This window comes from Dasypus novemcinctus, chromosome 12, assembly GCF_030445035.2.
Source record: "Dasypus novemcinctus isolate mDasNov1 chromosome 12, mDasNov1.1.hap2, whole genome shotgun sequence".
Taxonomy (NCBI): Eukaryota; Metazoa; Chordata; class Mammalia; order Cingulata; family Dasypodidae; genus Dasypus; species Dasypus novemcinctus.
The window spans coordinates 100,285,693-100,304,150 of record NC_080684.1 but is presented as its reverse complement, the minus strand read 5'-3'; the positions used below and the strand labels follow the sequence as shown (position 1 = coordinate 100,304,150).

Here is an 18,458-nt window from a genome sequence, read left to right as displayed (position 1 = left end):
TGAGGACAAGGTGCTCTGGTGGCACCCAGCAACCTCTGTCTCATCCTTCTTCATTCTAAAGCCAAGCCTCAGCCCCAGTTTTTAAAATGCCAACTTTAATGAATTTCAGAGTAATGCAGACTCTAAGTGCCCACTCTGATGATTATCAATAAACCTACAAACCATGACCACTGTCCCCATTGAGACAGAATATTTCTATCATGTTACAAGTTCCCTGTATCTTTCCCAACCCCAGATTTTAACCTCTAAATATCTGCCTGCAAACTAGAAAAACAAGGAAAATTCACATCAGAATTGGAAATATGTGTGACCTGAAGATGATAGGTTTCAGCCAATGAAAATGTGCTAGTCCTGTTACATCCTGGCGACAGGCTCTCCTGGGGTCTGGCAGACAACCTTCCCCAAAGCCCACAAGGGAGCCAGGAGGTCTATTTATAGTAGAAAGCAGTGGAAATAGCCTAGAGTTCCACTTACAGAAGAATGGTTACACAAATATTATGATAAATCAATTATAATGGGATATTAGGCAGCTATTGAACACTATGCTTTTCTAAAATCTCAAATGACATGACAATGTGCTCATGGTATAATGTTAAATGATATTTAAAAGATAAAAAACATGGAGACAGGGAAGTGGATTTGGCCCAATGGATAAGGCATCGCCTACCACATGGGAGGTCCAAGGTTCAAACCCAGGGCCTCCTGACCCACGTAATGAGCTGGCCCACACACAGTGCTGATGTGCACAGAGAGTACCCTGTCACACAGGGGTGTCCGCCACAAAGGGGAGCCCCATGTACAAGGAGTGCATCCCGTAAGGAGAGCCGCCCAGCACGAAAAAAGTGCAGCCTGCCCAGGAGTGGCGCCACACACACGGAGAGCTGAAGCAGCAAGATGACACAACAAAAATGAGGCACAGATTCCAGGTGCAGCTGACACAGGAGGACACAGAAGAACACACAGCGAATGGCCATAGAGAGCAGAAGGGGGGGGGCGGGGAAGGGGAAATAAATAAACAATTTTTTTAAACAAACAAACATGCAGATATCATTTTAGCTAGAAAATGTTTATGTACACACATAGAGCCAGGAAAGGAATACACTAGAATGTCAACAGTTATCTTCAGGCTGTGGGATCATGGGATAATTTTGTTTGTAACTTTATACTTTTCTGTATGTTTCAACACTCCACAATGAACATTATTATTACTTTTATCATCAGATGAAGATCAATAAAATGTACCTCAAAAAAAACAACAGAGGTCTTCATGTACTTGTAAGAGCATCGCCCTCTGCCATGCCCTGTCCTGAATTCTGAAACAGCTGACACATCAGTGCTCGGAGGCCATGCGCCACGTTACACAGGCAATGCGCTGTCCTCTCCAAGGGCAGCAGACTCACACTTACCTTCCTTATCTATGCGGAAACCAAACTCATCGTAGTGGAACTCGAGCTGCTCCACAGACTCTTCCTTCTAGAACCAGGATTAGGAAAACAGAATCATCTATTCCCTCGTCTGGGCCTGTGGTGGGGCTCCACAGAGAAAAGGTCTGGAACAGCCGCCCACATCTCTGCCTGCTGAAATCCCATCCAGCCTTCAAGACTCAGACCAAAGGCTACCATTCCTTGAAGCCTCCTTGGTCATAACTCAGCTACAGGGGTCACTTCCTCCTCTGAATTCTCCTAGCATTTTCCTCATTTTTCTCAGGTCAAGACAAGAAAAATGTCTTAGGCACCTCTTTGTCCCCCATGATGCTGAGCATAGGGCCTTGAATGTGGGGGACACATAAAAATGTGTTAGATAGATGGGGGGAGCCACAGTCTTCTGAGGTGTTAATCCAGGCCTGGCCCTCAAGCCTGGAGGGCCCCACAGCCACCTCAGGCTACCTGGGAGGGGGCTCCTCGCAAGATGTAAAGATAACGCACTGTAAGCTGAGTGGTGGTCATATCTCAAAGCTTTCTGGAATAACTTAACTATTTTCCCCAATAAAAAAATTCTAAAATTTTAATTATACATGTACCATGTGATTACATTCTCCTTTTAAAAACTGAAATATCACAGCTAACGTTCCCTTTGACGTCTTTCTTTAATGTAATGCAATGGCATTAATTAAGGTTGCAGTGGTAGAGCCCTAGACTCGATCAGGGGTGGCTACCTTTGCCGACTCTGGGTGGTTTGGGTAACACTTCCTTCAGAAAGAAGTGTTTCTTCTTAATATTTCCCCTCCAACCTATTGGCTCTGGTGGTGGCCCCTGCGTGTCCTTCAGCACCACAGCAGGTCACAGGGGCTGTACCTGTGCATACTTGGCCAGGATCTCCCGGGGCCATATGCTTGGAGTCAGGGCTGAGAAGGGGCCTCCAGCAGAAGGGATGTGGCTTCCTAAAATCAAAGAGGACCGGGAATGGGAGAATAAGTACCCACAGAGTACTTGGGAGGCAAAATTCAAGTCAGCATACCTCCTCCCTGCCAAGAGTTCCAGCATTAAAGTGCCTGAGACCATCTAAAGTGGACTGTGAGGTAGAGGGGGAGAATGGAAGGGACCCCCTAGAAATGAACAGCTTTCTGGGAAAATGAAAAGAAAAAAGCATGTCATAAAATATAACTAGGGAAACGGACTTTGGCCCAGTGGTTAGGGCGTCCGTCTACCACATGGGAGGTCCGCGGTTCAAGCCCCGGGCCTCCTTGACCCGTGTGGAGCTGGCCCATGCGCAGTGCTGATGCGTGCAAGGAGTGCCGCGCCATGCAGGGTGTCCCCCGCGTAGGGGAGCCCCACGCGCAAGGAGTGCACCCATAAGGAGAGCCGCCCAGCGCGAAGGAGGGAGCAGCCTGCCCAGGAATGGCGCCGCCCACACTTCCCGTGCCGCTGCCGACAACAGAAGAGGACAAAGAAACAAGAAACAAGACGCAGCAAAAAGACACAGAAAACAGACAACCGGGGGAGGGGAGGGGAAATAAATAAATAAAAATCTTTAAAAAAAATAAAAAAAATAAAATATAACTAAATTTTATCTTCCTGCCTTTTCCTCTACTTTAGAGTGAGGACTTGAGGGAGCGAATAGGACAGACACCCAGGAAAATTAGAAAGCTGAGCCAAGAAGATTTTATAACTTTCTAAGGCAGCCAAGTCAGCAGATTTCTTCCCTGTCCCCACCTCTCTTACCTGGACAGTCATTTGACTATCAAGAGGTATGTGACTAGCCAGGCTCCATCCTGCCTGCTGGGTGTCCCTGGTAAGAACCTCCCTGCTCCCTCCTCACCGCCCTGCCTCTGGAGAGCTTCACATCCCACACCCAGGAGTTCCACCTTCTACCTGACATTATGCTGAGAGACAAGGCAAGTGGTCTGCAGAGCCAGACTTGGCAGCGCTACTCTCCTAGTATCTTAGAGCTGGAAGGCTCCTCAGGCTTCATCTGGTCCAGAAACATTTGCCTGTTAGGAGAGCAAAGGAGCAAGTCTATTAGAGTAGCCCTCTCCTAGGGGTCCTTCTACCGCCCCACACTGTGATCCCTCGCCCAGGTACTGGATTTCTGCTGGCCCAGAGGCAGCACAGAGGGAAGCGCTGGCCCTGTTCAACAAGGGAAGGAAAAAAAGTCACACTTAAAAGAATGCTCAGTCACAAGGAACATTTCTCAGGATATACTCTGAAGAAACAACAAAACTGATGTTTACTACAGATTTGTGAACCGAAGAGGACTATCCCGTACAGTTCTCATTTTTTTAAGGAAGAACAGAATTCCTGATGCCCTAGGCTCAGGCAAATGTTTCTTTAAAAACAAACAAGGGAAGCGGACTTGGCCCAGTGGTTAGGGCATCCGTCTACCACATGGGAGGTCCGCAGTTCAAACCCCGGGCCTCCTTGACCCGTGTGGAGCTGGCCCATGTGCAGTGCTGATGCGCGCAAGGAGTGCCCTGCCACGCAGGGGTGTCCCCGTGCCAGGGAGCCCCACGCACAAGGAGTGCGCCCTGTAAGGAGAGCCGCCCAGCGCGAAATAAAGTGCAGCCTGCCCAGGAATGGCGCCGCGCACACGGAGAGCTGACACAACAAGATGACGCAACAAAAAGAAACAGATTCCTGTGCCACTGACAACAGAAGCGGACAAAGAAGATGCAGCAAATAGACACAGAGAACAGATAACTGGGGGGGGGGGGGCGGAGAAAAAATTAAAAAATTAAAAAATTAAAACAAACAAAAAGCTATCCCTCAAACCTCAATGAATAGGTCTCCTAAAGCCAGAATCTTTTAGGAATTATTTAGAACATGGCTTAGCTTCTCAGTGAGGCCTTTGCATTGACACTGTCCTCTGATGTTTTCCATTTAATCCTTCACCAGTGCCATTTGAACAGACTGCTCTACCACATTTTCCACTAGCTTCCAACTGGGAAACTAAGTTAGAAATCGCAATCTAATTTACATCATTCCTATCACTGGTTAAACTCTTGCTCTCCCCCTTCTTGTCCTCTTAAAAAATAAGGGCCCAACAATAAAACACCACAAATAATCCAATTTAAAAATGGGCAAACTATTTAAATAACATTTCTCCAAAGAAGAGATAAAAATGGCCAAATAACATATAAAAAGATGTTTAACATCATTAGCCACCAGGAAAATGCAAATCAAAACCACCACAAGATACCCCTTCATGCCCACTAGAATGGCTATAATAAAAAAGACAGACAACGACAAGTGGTGGTGAGGAGGATGAGCGACTGGAGCCCTCGGGCATCACTGGCAGGAATGTGAAATGGTGCTGTCACTGCGGAAAACAGCAGGGCGGTTCCTCCAAAAATTAAACACAGAGTTACCACGTGACCCAGCAATTCCACTCCTAGGTATATATCCAAGAGAAATGAGAATATACATTCACAAAACACTTGTACACAAATGGTCACAGTCACATTATTCGTAACAGTCAAAAGTAGAAAGAGCCCAAATGTCTTTCAATTGGTGAATGGATAAGCAAAACATAGTATTAGTTTGGAATGGAATATTATCTGGCTATAAAAAGGAATGGAGTATCGATATGTGCTACAACATGGATGAATCTCAGAAATATTATGCTCAGTGAAAGATGCCAGAGACAAAAAGCCACATATTGTATGGTTCCACTAATATGAAATGCCTACAACAGGCAAATCCATAGAGACAGAAAGTAGATTAGTGATTGCCAGGGGCTAGGGAGAGAAGAAATGGTGAATGACTGCTACTGGGTGTAGGATTTCTTTTTGGGGTGAAGAAAATGTTCTAAAATTGGATAGTGATGACGGTTGTACAACCTGATGAATATACTAAAACCTGGTAAATGGTACACTTTAAAACTGGTGAAGCCACAATGAGCTACTACTTCATACCCACTGGATGGCTAATACAAAAAAATAAATCATAAGTGGTGGTGAGGATGAAGAATAATTGGAGCCCTCATACCACATTACTGGTGGGAAGAGAAAATGGTGTAGCTGCTGCGGCAAACAGTTCGGAGGTTCTTCAAAAAGGTATAAGAGTTACCATAGGACCCAGCATGTCTCCTCCTACATATACATGCAAGAGAACTGAAGGCACAAGTTCACTCAAAAACTTGTACATGAATGTTCATAAAAGCATTATTCACAATAGCTGAAAGGTAGAAATGACCCGATCATCCATCAACAATGAACGGATAGGGGAGCGGATTTGACTTAACTGATACAGAGTCTGCCTACCACATAGGAGGTCCCGGGTTCAAACCCAGGGCCTCCTGACCCATGTGGTGAGCTGGCCCATGTGCAGTGGTGATGCACACAAGGAGTGCGGTGCCACGCAGGGGTGTCCCCTGCATAGAGGAGCCCCATGCGCAAGGAGTGGCCCCTCAAGGAGAGCCGCCCGGTGCAAAAAAAGTGCAGTCCGCCCAGGAGTGGCACCGTGCACATGGAGAGCTGAAGCAGCAAGATGATGCAACAAAAAGAGACACAGATTCCCCGTACTGCTGACAAGAATGCAAGCAGACAAAGAAGAACACACAGTGAATGGACCAGACAGCAGACAATGGGGGCGGCGGGGGCAGGGAAGATAAATTTTAAAAATTCTTTAAGAAAAAAAACAATGAATGGATAAACAAAAGGTGATAGATGCATACAATAGAATATTATTTAGCCATAAAAAGAAAGTTCTGATACTTGCTTCAATATGGATGAGCCTTGAAATCATCATGCTGAGTGAAATAAGCCATACACAAAAGGACAGTCATGATTCCACTTACATGAACTATCTAGAATAGGCAAATTCATTAGAAACAAGAAGTAGATTAGAAGTTATCAAGGGGGGCTGGGGGTTGGGGATGGGTATTTTAACTCATTGCTAAATGACTTTAAATTCTGGAAATGGATGGTGTCGAAAGATATACAACATTGCAAAAATCATTAATGCCACGGATTTACACACTTAAAATGATTAAGATGGTGAATCTTATATATATATACACACACACACACACACATTTTTTTAAAGATTTTTACTTTTATTTCTTTTCCCTTCCCCCCGCCCAGTTGTCTGTTCTCTGTGTCCATTCTCTGTGTGTTCTTCTGTGTCTGCTGGTATTCTTGCCAGCAGCCCTGGGAATCTGTGTCTCTTTTTGTTACATCATCTTGCTGCGTCAGGCTCTCCGTGTGTGCAGCGCCATTCCTGGGCAGGCTGCACTTTTTTTTTTTGCACTGGGCAGCTCTCCTTACGGAGTGCACTCCTTGCACGTGGGGCTCCCCTATGCGGGGGACACCCCTGCGTGGTACAGCACTCCTTGCGCGCATCAGCAGTGCATGTGGGCCAGCTCCACACGGGTCAGGAGGCCCTGGGTTTGAACCTTGGACCTCCCATGTGGTAGGCGGATGCCCTATCCTTTGGGCCAAATCCGCTTCCCTACATATATTTTACAGCAATAACATTGTTTTAAAAAGGCAGCACAAGATCTATATAGAAACTAGGAGGAAAAAAAAGGAAAGGCAAATTAAAAACAAAATTTAACTAAGAACATGAGAAAATCATTTATCGGAAGAAAGGAAAACTATGACCAATGGCTGGCATCAAATTCCTGAACTTAAGCAAGCGCTCACCTGTACAAACATGGGATAAATGCGGAGATCCCAGGGCTCAAGCAAAGAGGGTCAGACTACAAAAGGAGCTGAAATATATGTAGCAACACTCAGGGAAAAATAAAAATAAAAAAGAAGCAGCAAATGATGAAAGGTGTTTTCCATGGGAAAAATAAATGGGATGAAGAGTATAAAGGTGCTATTTCTCTGCAAAGAATTCCAGAATTATTTATACTTGAACTAATTTGATTTAAAAGTAAACAAACAAGTAAACAGTTCCAAAAACAATGACTGTCATGGGATGTGAACTGTATCTTAATTAAAAACAGGGACAAGCAATCAGTTGGCAAGCCAGCTCCAGAGGCCTCCTCTAACTTCCTATTTCTAACCTACTGCTCCTATGGAAACTAGAAAGAATCTATTATCAGCCACTTGAGCTGCAACAGAAACACAGAAATTTTTGTTAATTTTCTCAGCCTCTTTCTGTGGAATGAAAGGCCTTGACGTCATGAAGTAAGCATGCAGTAACAGTAAGGAGATACTGTTGAAATCACGCAAGTTGCCTTCTAGTTTTTGAAATCATATTCACCTGGCCCTGGCCCTGCAGAAAAATGACTTTTGCCATTTTCCAGGTGATAGAGGTTCAGAAGTGACAACTGTTGTTTTGGTCCATAGCAACAACTCTACCCCGCAGCCTAAGCCCTCCCTGGAGAGGACAAGCCCAGGTCACAGCCTGGGGTTGGGAAGCCTGCCCCTGCCCGGAGCTGCCAGGTTAGGAGCTTGTCCTGGCCTTTTTTAGTTTCTTTCTGCCCCAACCCTGAAATCCTTCAATTGACAGGTGAGTCCCCCTCACAATTTTTCTTCTCAGACGTCAGATATCAGAGATTCAAACCCATTTTCTTCTCCTTACTCCCCCAGGCCCTCACTTCTGATGCTCTTCCTGGGAAGTGATCCTGCAACGTTTCCCCTGTTCAGGAAATCTAGAGTCTTCAGCCCAGAGTTTTGTAGGCCTGAAGCCTTCCCACTTGGAGGCCCCCAGAAGGAGGGGAGTAATGTGTCCTACCAGAAAATTTTTTTCAAAATATTTTCCAAAACTTATATATTTTTTCAACTTTTTCTTTTGAAATACTTTCAAACTTACAGGATTGTTACAAAAGCAATACAAACCCCATACAGAGAACTCCAACATACCCCTACCCAAATACCCAGATCCACCAATTTGAATATTTTGCTGCATTTCCATATTATTCTGTCAGTCAATCCATCTATTCAACTACCCACCTATCAATTTGTCTCTCAATCCATTCTCTGAACACTTGAGTGTACCTTGTATATGCATCATGCTCCTTTTTTTTAAAGATTTATTTTTTATTTATTTCTCCACCACCACCACCACCCCCGCAGTTGTCTGCTCTCTGTGTCTATTCGCTGTGTGTTCTTCTGTGACCGCTTCTGTCCTTATCAGGAATACTGGGAATCTGTGTTTCTTTTTGTTGCATCATCTCTTTTTGTCAGCTCTCCACGCATACGGCGCCATTCCTGGGCAGGCTGCACTTTCTTTCACGCTGGGCAGCTCTCCTTACGGGGTGCAGTCCTTGCGTGTGGGGCTCCCCTATGTGGCGGACACCCCTGCGTGGCAGGGTACTTCTTGCGTGCATCAGCACTGATCATGGGCCAGCTCCACACGGGTCAAGGAGACCTGGGGTTTGAACCATGGACCTTCCATGTGGTAGACGGACGCCCTATCCATCAGGCCAAATCTGCTTCCCTGCATCATGCTCCTTGAACCCTTATGAAGCAGACAGAAAAAAAGACCCAACATAGAAAGGTACTCTAGTTAAATTGGTAAGTAAAAATTTAAGCTGCAGAATAGCAAATGTAGATGAGTCACATTTTATAAAGAGAGTCATACACACCAGACTATAAAACAAAAAAAAATTTTTTTGGTTCCTTTTGTTTTCCTCTGAAAATTTGTGTGGCCTTTCTTCCTCAGGTGGTTCTCTGCTTGTAACAGATATCCTTATTGAGTAGTTTGATGTATCAGAGACTATGCAGATCCTGCAGATGGAATTAAAAAAAAGTCAACACGATCCCTGCTGTCGTTCAGCACGTGTCCTATGCACAGACCCACTGCTGAGGTTTACTAAGTATTAGGTGCATCTCGACATTGTTTTATTTCATATTACAGCAATCCTACAAAGGTTATCCCCATTTTATAAGTGAGATAATGGAGGCATTCATCCCTCTCCCTCCACTTTGTATCTGAGGAGTCTCCCTGGATGCATTTCTCTGGGGTCTCACAAACACGGGGTAGTTCCCTTCTCTAACCACGGGGTAGTTCCCTTCTCTACCACATGACTCCCCAGCTAGCAATCTGACATCATGGCTTTCTGGAGGCCACAGGGAGTTCCGGAGATGATTTTGGAAATAAGGATTAGCATGTAATGAAAAAAATTAAATAGCTGAATGGCGACTTTAGATAAGAGAAGCTTAGTGAGGCAAAATTATAAAATGAAATAAAAACTTCAACAACTTCATGAAATCTTTTTGTTTTTATTTTATTTAGTCATTTGATTTAATTTTTAAAAACCTACATAAGTCAGACTAAATACAGAGGCCAACCCAGGTAGCCCCAACAATGTAGAGGGCCAGAATGAGCACTGGTACGGTGAGTGGAAGCTTAAACGGCCACGCCGGGACAGGCAGAGTCTGGATAGGGCATCTTCTAACAGTGAGGGCCTAGTAGCTTCACCCAAGCCAGTTTTCTAGTTAATTATTCGCTAGCAGGAAATAAAAACGAAAGCTAAGTTCTCCAAATGGTTAAGAATTCTATTATTCTTTTATTCTTCTCCATGAATCAATTTGCCACAGAATTCTGGTTTTGGGGTTTTGGGTAAATAAGAAGAGTCAGATGATTGAGGAGGAAGAAAAAAGGAGGAAAATCAACCACTTCAAGGGAACTATGAGAAAACAATACGGACCCTTAATTCCAGCATATGCCGAAAAGTGGGCATGTGACAAAGTCCCAGCTCTGTTTTAAGACATACTTGCAAATCTGGGAGCAAAATGGCCCCTTGTGACCCCTAAGGACACTTAGCTGGGTCACCAACCTCTAATTCCATCCCTGCATATACCCTGCTTATGCCAAGTTTGGGCTAAATGCAAAGAAGAAAGCTCAATACCATGCTAGAGGCTTTGGTGTCCAACTGGCAAGATAGCAAAGCCTCTTCCTTAACAGACCAGCCATTCTCAGCTTATTTGATCTGTCTGAAGACAATAATGAAAACTCATTGTCTTCCTTCAATGAAACGTGTATGTGGGGCCTATTTGAATCAGAATTTTGTGCTAGATGGAGCATTATGAAACTTTTATATTAAAAAGACTGAGCTAGAAGTTTTCAGAATCATGTCGTCATTCATAGATAACATCTCTATCCCTTACACATAAGAAAATAAGCCTAAAAGAGGCTAATCTACAATTTTCCAAATAGACACTAACAACTACCTTCCCACACTGTGCTGCACGGCCCTCCCCAGAAATGAAATGATATACTCAAGCTGGACAGTGTGGGGAATATAACCCAGGGCTCTGTTATGCCACCCACTGGCCTGGAGCCCTGGGAGGGCACATCACTGAGGCTGAATAGCCATGTGTCATCCCCATGAGCCTCATAAGGGAGCAGACTTTGGGGAGGTGGGACAACACAGTGGTTAAACGTGACAACAGGAGCAGATGTGGCTAAAGCAGTTGAGTGCCCATCTCCTACATGGGAGGTCCCGGGTTTGGTTCCCAGTGCCTCCTGAAAGAACAAAAACAAACAACAAGCAAAACAGACAAGAAAACCAACTCAGGGAAGCCTACGTGGCTCAGTGGTTGGGTATCAGTTTTCCACATACAAGGTCCTGGGTTCAATGCCCAGCCCCCAGTACCTCAGAAAAAAAACCAAAAAACAAAACCAGTGAGGACATCTCAAGTCGAACAGATCTGGATTCAAATCCCAGCTCTGCCACTCCCCACTTGTCATAATCTTGGACAAGTTTACCTAACCTCTTTGATCCTCGGTTTTCTTATCCACAAAGTAGGAATAACACCCATATCTCCAGTGGTTATGTGGATGAAATGAGGTAATGCAAATACTGCCCTTAGCATACTGTCTGACACACAGGAAGAACTCACCATGTACCTGGCAATTCGAAGCAGTCCTACTAATTTCTAGAAAGTTATTGTTAATATCTGGGCTCTCTACATTGAGGTATACTAAAAGCTATTATGTTAAAACATATGTAATTGCTGATATTCATCCATTACAACCTACAAATACCACAATTTCATTATCCAGCCTCATTTATTCCAGTTGAGATCATGAGAAAGAGTCTTTCTCATTACCAAAGACCCAAGAGGTAGTGATCTGGTTGTTTCTTCTGGAAGGGCAGAGTGAAGAAGTCAGGAGTTGCTGGTAGTGGAGTAAATGAGCTGCAGCTGGCTGTGGAGGACTGAAAGGGTCTGGCAAGAGAATGCTCAAGGAGCAGGGCCCCTTTCCTTGACCTCAGGTCACCTCCCACTCATTCATTCAACGCAATTATTGAATGCCACCGTGAACCTGGCACAGTTCTATGTGCTAGAGATGCAACAGTCAAACACACACACAAAAGTCCTGTTACATTCCAACAGGGAATGTACTATGAAAAAAATAAAGTACACTAAAGATACAGAGAGTATCAGGAGAGAGGGACTCTCTAAGTAGAAGGGTCAGGAAAAGTTCTTTGAGGATAAAGCGATATCTGAGCAAGGATCCAAGGACCAAAGGGAAGTGAGGGAGCAGGTCACATGGCTTCTGAGGGAAAAGTCCTTTAAGCAAGGAACATACTTGGCAGGTCCAATCAGCAACAAGGAGGCCAGGATGGCTAGGGCAGGATGAGGCTGCGGGATGAAGAGCCAAGGTCAGAAGGAAAAAAGAGTGGAAAAACAGCAGAGGGCTGGGCCATGGAGGGCCTTTTTATAATATAGGGACTTTGGGTTTTATTCTCAGTGAGTTGGGAAATTACTGTAAGGATCTGAGCAGATGTGAAACCTAATATGACTTAAGTTTTAAAGATCTTTCTGGCTGCAGTGTGGAGAAGAATGCCTGGCAGAAGGCAGCCATGTGTGGAAGCGGGTAGGAGGATCTTGCATTAGTCAAGGAGAGAAGATGTTGGCTTTACTACAGTGGTATTCCATGGTCTCATTGAGAAATGATCGGATTCTGCATATATCTTAAAGAGTTTACAAAATTCAGCTCTGAAATGAAATATGTATGTGCCACTTCTTTGAGTCCCAGCAGGAGCCGGATATGACATTGCTAAGCTGGGCGGGCAGGTTTTTCCTGCCTCTGGTCACTATGGAAACCTTCCTGCAAACAGCCATCTGGGAGCTGGCAGAAGCAGCCCAAGAAGTTAGCCACGTCACTGTGGTTGCTCTTCTTTGTCACAGGGATACTGAGAAGCAGAAATTCAGAAAAACAGGATCAGTGCGGGCACTCTGAGGTATTCTAGAAGGAAAAATCTTTAAAGTTATAGCTACATGAATCTGCCAACATATTTCTTCCTAATTTGCCAATCCTGCAATTTTCTGTAAAACAAATTTTGTTCACAGAGCAGATTGTCAAATGTCATGGTAAAGCTGTGTGTGTTGGGGTGACAAAAAAGAGCTAGTCCATTTCCTGTGGCTTCTTGATGTAGGTCGAGGTGATCTGGCCTCTTAATACTCCTGACCACCTTTTATTTTTTGAGGTACCTGGATGGGACTGAACTTGGGACCTTGTATATGGGAAGCCAGCGCTCACCACTGAAGTACATCAGCTCCCCTGAGTTGGCTTCTTCATTTGTTTGTTGTTTGTTTTGTTTTTGTTTTTTTAGGAGGCACCAGGGACTGAACCTGGGAACTTCCAGGTGGAAAGCAGGTTCTCAACTGCTTGAGCCACATTCTCGCCCTGACTACCTTTTCATTGACCACACAGCAGGGCTGCTCCTCTGACATGAATGGTTTTCTGTAAACAATTTTTTTTTTTTTTTTTTTTGGCCAGGGAACATGACAGCTGTAAGCAGCATAGGCAACACTACCTGTATTCTGAGAGGCCTCTGAGACCCTGAAGACTACTTTTTTCTTTGTGAGGAGACAGGATACTGAGAACTGTTGATAACTAACTGGGAGAGAGACGGGCAAAGAACAGGAGTCAGAGAAAGTCTGAAGAGGACACTGTGGCTACAGCTACTCAGACTACAGATGCTGCAAACATAAAGTCAGACAATGCTCAATAGAATATGAACCTTTTATTGGAAAATGAAGGAAAATATATGGCTAATTTTTTTCAAAATAAGGGCACAAAAGTACTGATTTTCTTCCTGGCTTTTCTTCTTGACTTCTCTTCCTCAGCACACCTCTAAAATGTATGTAGGCTCCATCCTCTGCTCTTGCACCTGTCACTAACTCTGAGCTTTTTCTGGGCAATCTCGTCCACTGCTGGAGCTTCCAAAGCCACCTGCTACTGACTCCTCCCTCTAGCGATACCTTTCTCCCAAGCTCCAGACTCCTACTTCAGCTGCTTCCTGTTGCTGAAGTTAGCTTTCTTAAAACGCAAATCAGGGCGTGGGGTATGTGGGAAAGTTATATATATATATATATATTTTTTTTAAGATTTATTTTATTCCCCGCCCCCCCGTTCTGTGTCATTCGCTGTGTGTTTATCTGCGTCCGCTTGCATTATCCGGCAGCACTGGGAAACTGCGTCTCTTTTTCGTTGTGTCATCTTGCTGCATCAGCTCTCCGTGTGCAGCGCCACCCCTGGGCGGCCTGTGCTTCTTTCATGCGGGGAGCCTCTCTTTGCAGGGCACACTCCTTGCACATGGGGCACCCCTACGTGGGGGCGCCCCTGTGTGGCACGGCATATTTTGTGCACGGCAGGCTGTGAGAGGGCCAGCTTACCACATGGGTCAGGAGGCCCTGGGGAAAGAACCCTGGACCCTCCATATGATAGGTGGATGCTCTATCAGTTGAGCCACGTCTGCTTCCCTCTTATATTTTTTAATGTAACATATTTTGTGATCTATGTATCTTTAAAAAAAAAAGACAATTAAAAACAACACGCAAATCTGACCAAAGCACCTCCTGCTAGACTCTTTCAATGACTTGCAATCATCTTCAGAATAAGGGCCACATCTTCTAACATAAGGTTCTACATAATCTGGCCCCTACCCACCTCTCCAGACTCTTCTCACCACCCCAGGTCTACTTTATTTATTTATTTTTAAATATTTATTTTATTTATTTCTCTCCCCTTTCCCACTCCTCCACCCCTGGTTGTCCGCTCTCTTGTGTCCATTTGCTGTGTGTTCTTCTGTGTTCACTTGCATTCTCGGGGGTACTGGGAATCTGTGTCTCTTTTTGTTGCATCATCTTGCTACGTCAGCTCTCCATGTGAGCAGTGTCACTCCTGGGTGGGCTGCGCTTTATTCGTGCTGGGCGGCTCTCCTTGAGGGGCACATTCCTTGCAAGTGGGGCATCCCGATGTGGGGGCCATCCCTGCGTGGCACGGTACTCCATGCACATGGGCCAGTACACCACACAGGCCAGGAGGCACTGGGTTTGAACCCTGGACCTCCTATATGGTAGGGGGATGCTCTGTCAGTTGAGCCACATCCGCTTCCCCCCACATCTACTTTAAATTCACACTGGCCTCCTTATATTATTTTCCCAAGTGCACTGTACTCTATGTCTCCATTCTTCTGTTTCTAATGGCCTTCCCCCTATCTGGAAGATAGACTCCCACACTGAATCACGGCTAACCTGTGTAACCAACAGATTTCAGCAGCTATGACATATGACAGTGTGTAACTTCCAAGGATAGGTCATAAATGGCATTGTAGCTTCCTCCTTGGTCTCTTTTCTCACTTGCTCTGTGGGAAGTCTGTTGCTTGGTCACAAGGACCCTCATGGAGTCCCATGGAGAGGGACAAGTTGGAGAGGAACCAACTTGCAAGCCATCTGGGCAGTAGATCCTCTACCCCTACTCAAACTCCCCAATAACCACAGCCCAGGCAACATGTGGCTTCAATATCATGAGAGCACACCTCCTCTTCATGAGCCAGACTCTCCCAACCAAACTGCTCCCAAATTCCAGACCCACAGAAATTATCAGAGATAATAAATTATTATTGTTGTAGCCCAGTAAGTTTTGGAGTGATTCATTACACACCAACAGATAATGAATACAACTTTAACTTTGTGACTCTTCTCTGTCCTTAGTTGAGGCAGGTATCTCTCTATGCTCTTATAATATCCTATGAACAAGCCAAGCATAGCATTTACCTGGTGATATTGACAACCAGTCCCACTAGACTATATCTTCGTTTACCTCTGCATCCCTGGCACCTGGCATAATGCCTGCCATAAATGTCTCTCAGGCACTTGTTAGATAAATTAGACCAATGAAGCAATTGATAAAAAGTAAATAAAAGCCACATTTCATACCACATGTCACTATGGCTTCCCAGTAATAAATAACTATTGTTTTGTCTATCCCATATCTTCCCTTTTTCTGAGATTCTAGAAAACAGCAACCTCCCACCATATTCACCACACACTTTTGGAAACTGCTTCATATACCAACTCTTTGGAACTGTAGGAGTCTGGAGAAACTGTTTTTATGACTTCATCTCCCTGAGCCTTGGTGATTGGTTCTGAGTAAGACCAGACCTAAGCTCAGTTAATCATACTACTCCACAGCCACCGTCATACCTATTCAGGCAGGAGTGATCATCTGATCCAAGAGCACTAGTGAATTCTTTCTTGGAGGTTTTGAATTTGAGACCCAGAGAGCCAACATTAATCCTCTTTGATGAGGGAAGTATGAATACATACACACACATATAAATGTATAGATGGGCTATTCAGGTTATTTTTTCTTGAGTGAGATTTGGTAGTCTGTGTACTTTCAAAGAATTTGTCCATTACCTTAGTGGTTGAATGTAATGTTGAATTTAACCCAACGTATGCAAAATGAAACAATAAATAACAAAGATATCAATAAAAATCACTAAAATGGAAAACAGAAAAACAGAGAAAAATCAATGAAATGAAAATCTAGTTGACTGAGAAGATCAATAAAACCAGTAAGTCTCTGAACAGACAGATCAGTAAAATGAAGAGAAGACACAAATTATCAAAATCAGGAATGAAATCGGGAACTACAGACCCTAGAAACATTAAAAGGATAGTGAGAGAATAAAATGCACAATTTTATGCCGATAAATTCCATAATACATAAAACGTATAATATTAATATATCATGACCAAGTGGGATTTATCCTGGGAATCCAAGATGGTTCAATATTCAAAAATCAATCAATGTAATTCAGCATATCAACAGACTAAAGAAGGAAAAAAAACATGATTATCTCAGTAGATGTAGAAAAAGTATGACAAAATTCAACATCCATGCATGATAAAGTATCTCAGTAAACTAGAAATAAAAGGAAACTTCCTTAACTTAGTAAATGGCATTTACCAAAAACCGACAGTTAACATCAGACTTGATGATAAGAATGAATGTTCTTTCCCTAAAACTGAGAACAAGTCAAGGATATCTGCTCTCACCACTCCTATTTAGCATTGTACTAAAAGTCCTAGTCAGTGTAATAAGGCAAAAGAAACAAAAGGAATTTAGACTGAAAAGGAAGAAACAAAACTGTATTTGTAGATGACACAATTATCTATGTAGAAAAGCCTTAAGAATCTACCAAAAAAGCTACTAAAACTAATAAGTGAGTTTATCAAGGTTACAGGATACAAGAGCAATATACAAAAATCAATTGTATTCTACTTACTGGCTTAATAAAGAATTGGAAATTAAAATAAAATAAAAAACACTATAATTTATAACAACACCAAAAAGTATAAGTTATTTTGGTATAAATCTAACATATGTAAAATATCTATCTGCTGAAAACTACAAAAAACAATGTAAGATATTAAAGAAGACCCAAACACAGCTAGATCATGTTCATAGAGCAGTAGAATCAATATCATTAAGATGACAATTCTCCCAAAACAGACCTTCAAATTCAATGTAATTCTAAACAAAATCCCAGTAGGCTTCTTTGTAGGTAATCAAAAGAATATTCTAAAATTTAAATGGATAGGCAAAGGAACCAGAATATTCAAAACCGTTTTGAAAAAGCACAAAGTTGAACCAGTCACATTATCTTATTTCAATACTTTTTTATGACTATAGTACAATGTGGCACTAGCAAAAGGACAAACATATAGATCAAGAGAAAAGAATTAGGTGGTGGTGGACTTGGCCCAGTGGTTACAGCGTCCGTCTACCACATGGGAGGTCCGTGGTTCAAACCCCGGGCCTCCCTGACCCGTGTGGAGCTGGCCCATGTGCAGTGCTGATGTGCTCAAGGAGTGCCCCCCCATGCAGGGGTGTCCCTCGCGTAGGGGAGCCCCACGCGCAAAGAGTGCGCCCCGTAAGGAAAGCTGCCCAGCGCCAAAGAAACTGCAGCCTGCCTAAGAATGGCACCGCCCACACGGAGAAATTACACAACAAGATGACTCAACAACAAGATGACGCAGCAAAAAGAAACACAGATTCCTGTGCCGCTTACAAAAACAGAAGTGGACAAAGAGGGCACAGCAAATAGACACAGAGAACAGACAACCGGGGTGGGGGTGGGGGGAAGGGGAGAGAAATAAAATAAATAAATAAATCTTAAAAAAAAAAAGAATTAGGTAATCTAGAAATAGACCCACAGATATAGACAATTAAACAAAGGTACGAAGGCAAATGGAGAAAGGAGAGTCTTTTCAACAAATAGTGCTGAAAAAAATTGGATCATCATTTGCAAAAAAACTGAACCGTAATCCATACACATACCACATAAAAAAATAAACTCAAAATGGATCATAGACATACATCAATAGAATTTGTAGGAGAAAACACAGGAGAAAATCTTTATGTTCTTGGTTAGGCAAAAATTTCTTCATCGGTGAAAATCAACAGATGGCAGAAAATATTTTCAAATCACATATCTGATAAAGGAAAACTATCAGAATATATAAAGAATTCTCATATACACCACACCAAAGAAGATAACACAGATGACAGACAAGCATATGGAAAGATACTCAAAAGCATTATTCATAAGGGAAATACAAATTAAAACCACAAAAGATACTACCATACAACTATTAAAATAGCTAAAAAAAATTTTTTTAACCAAAAATACCAAGTGCTCGTGAGTATTCAGAGTAACCAGAGCTCTCATACATACTGTTTGGTGGGATACAGCTATTTTGGAAAACAGTTTGGCAGTTTCTTATGAAGTTAAACATATACTTACCATACAACCCAGCAATC

The 18,458-nt window shown here is 43.3% G+C and overlaps 1 protein-coding gene across 6 annotated transcripts in view; it reads right to left on the bottom strand.

Moving 5' to 3' along the window:
- SGSM3 (small G protein signaling modulator 3) overlaps window positions 1-18,458 on the bottom strand; it is a 51,907-nt gene that overhangs the window by 8,445 nt on the left and 25,004 nt on the right. For all 6 annotated transcript variants that reach the window (XM_004447819.3, XM_012526614.4, XM_012526616.3 and 3 more), the window contains 3 exons: window positions 3,312-3,430; window positions 2,295-2,380; window positions 1,407-1,473 (listed from right to left, as the gene is read on the bottom strand). In XM_004447819.3, coding sequence (XP_004447876.2) covers window positions 1,407-1,473; window positions 2,295-2,380; window positions 3,312-3,318 — 160 coding nt within the window. In that variant the 5' untranslated portion in view covers window positions 3,319-3,430. The remainder of the gene's footprint in view (window positions 1-1,406; window positions 1,474-2,294; window positions 2,381-3,311; window positions 3,431-18,458) is intronic.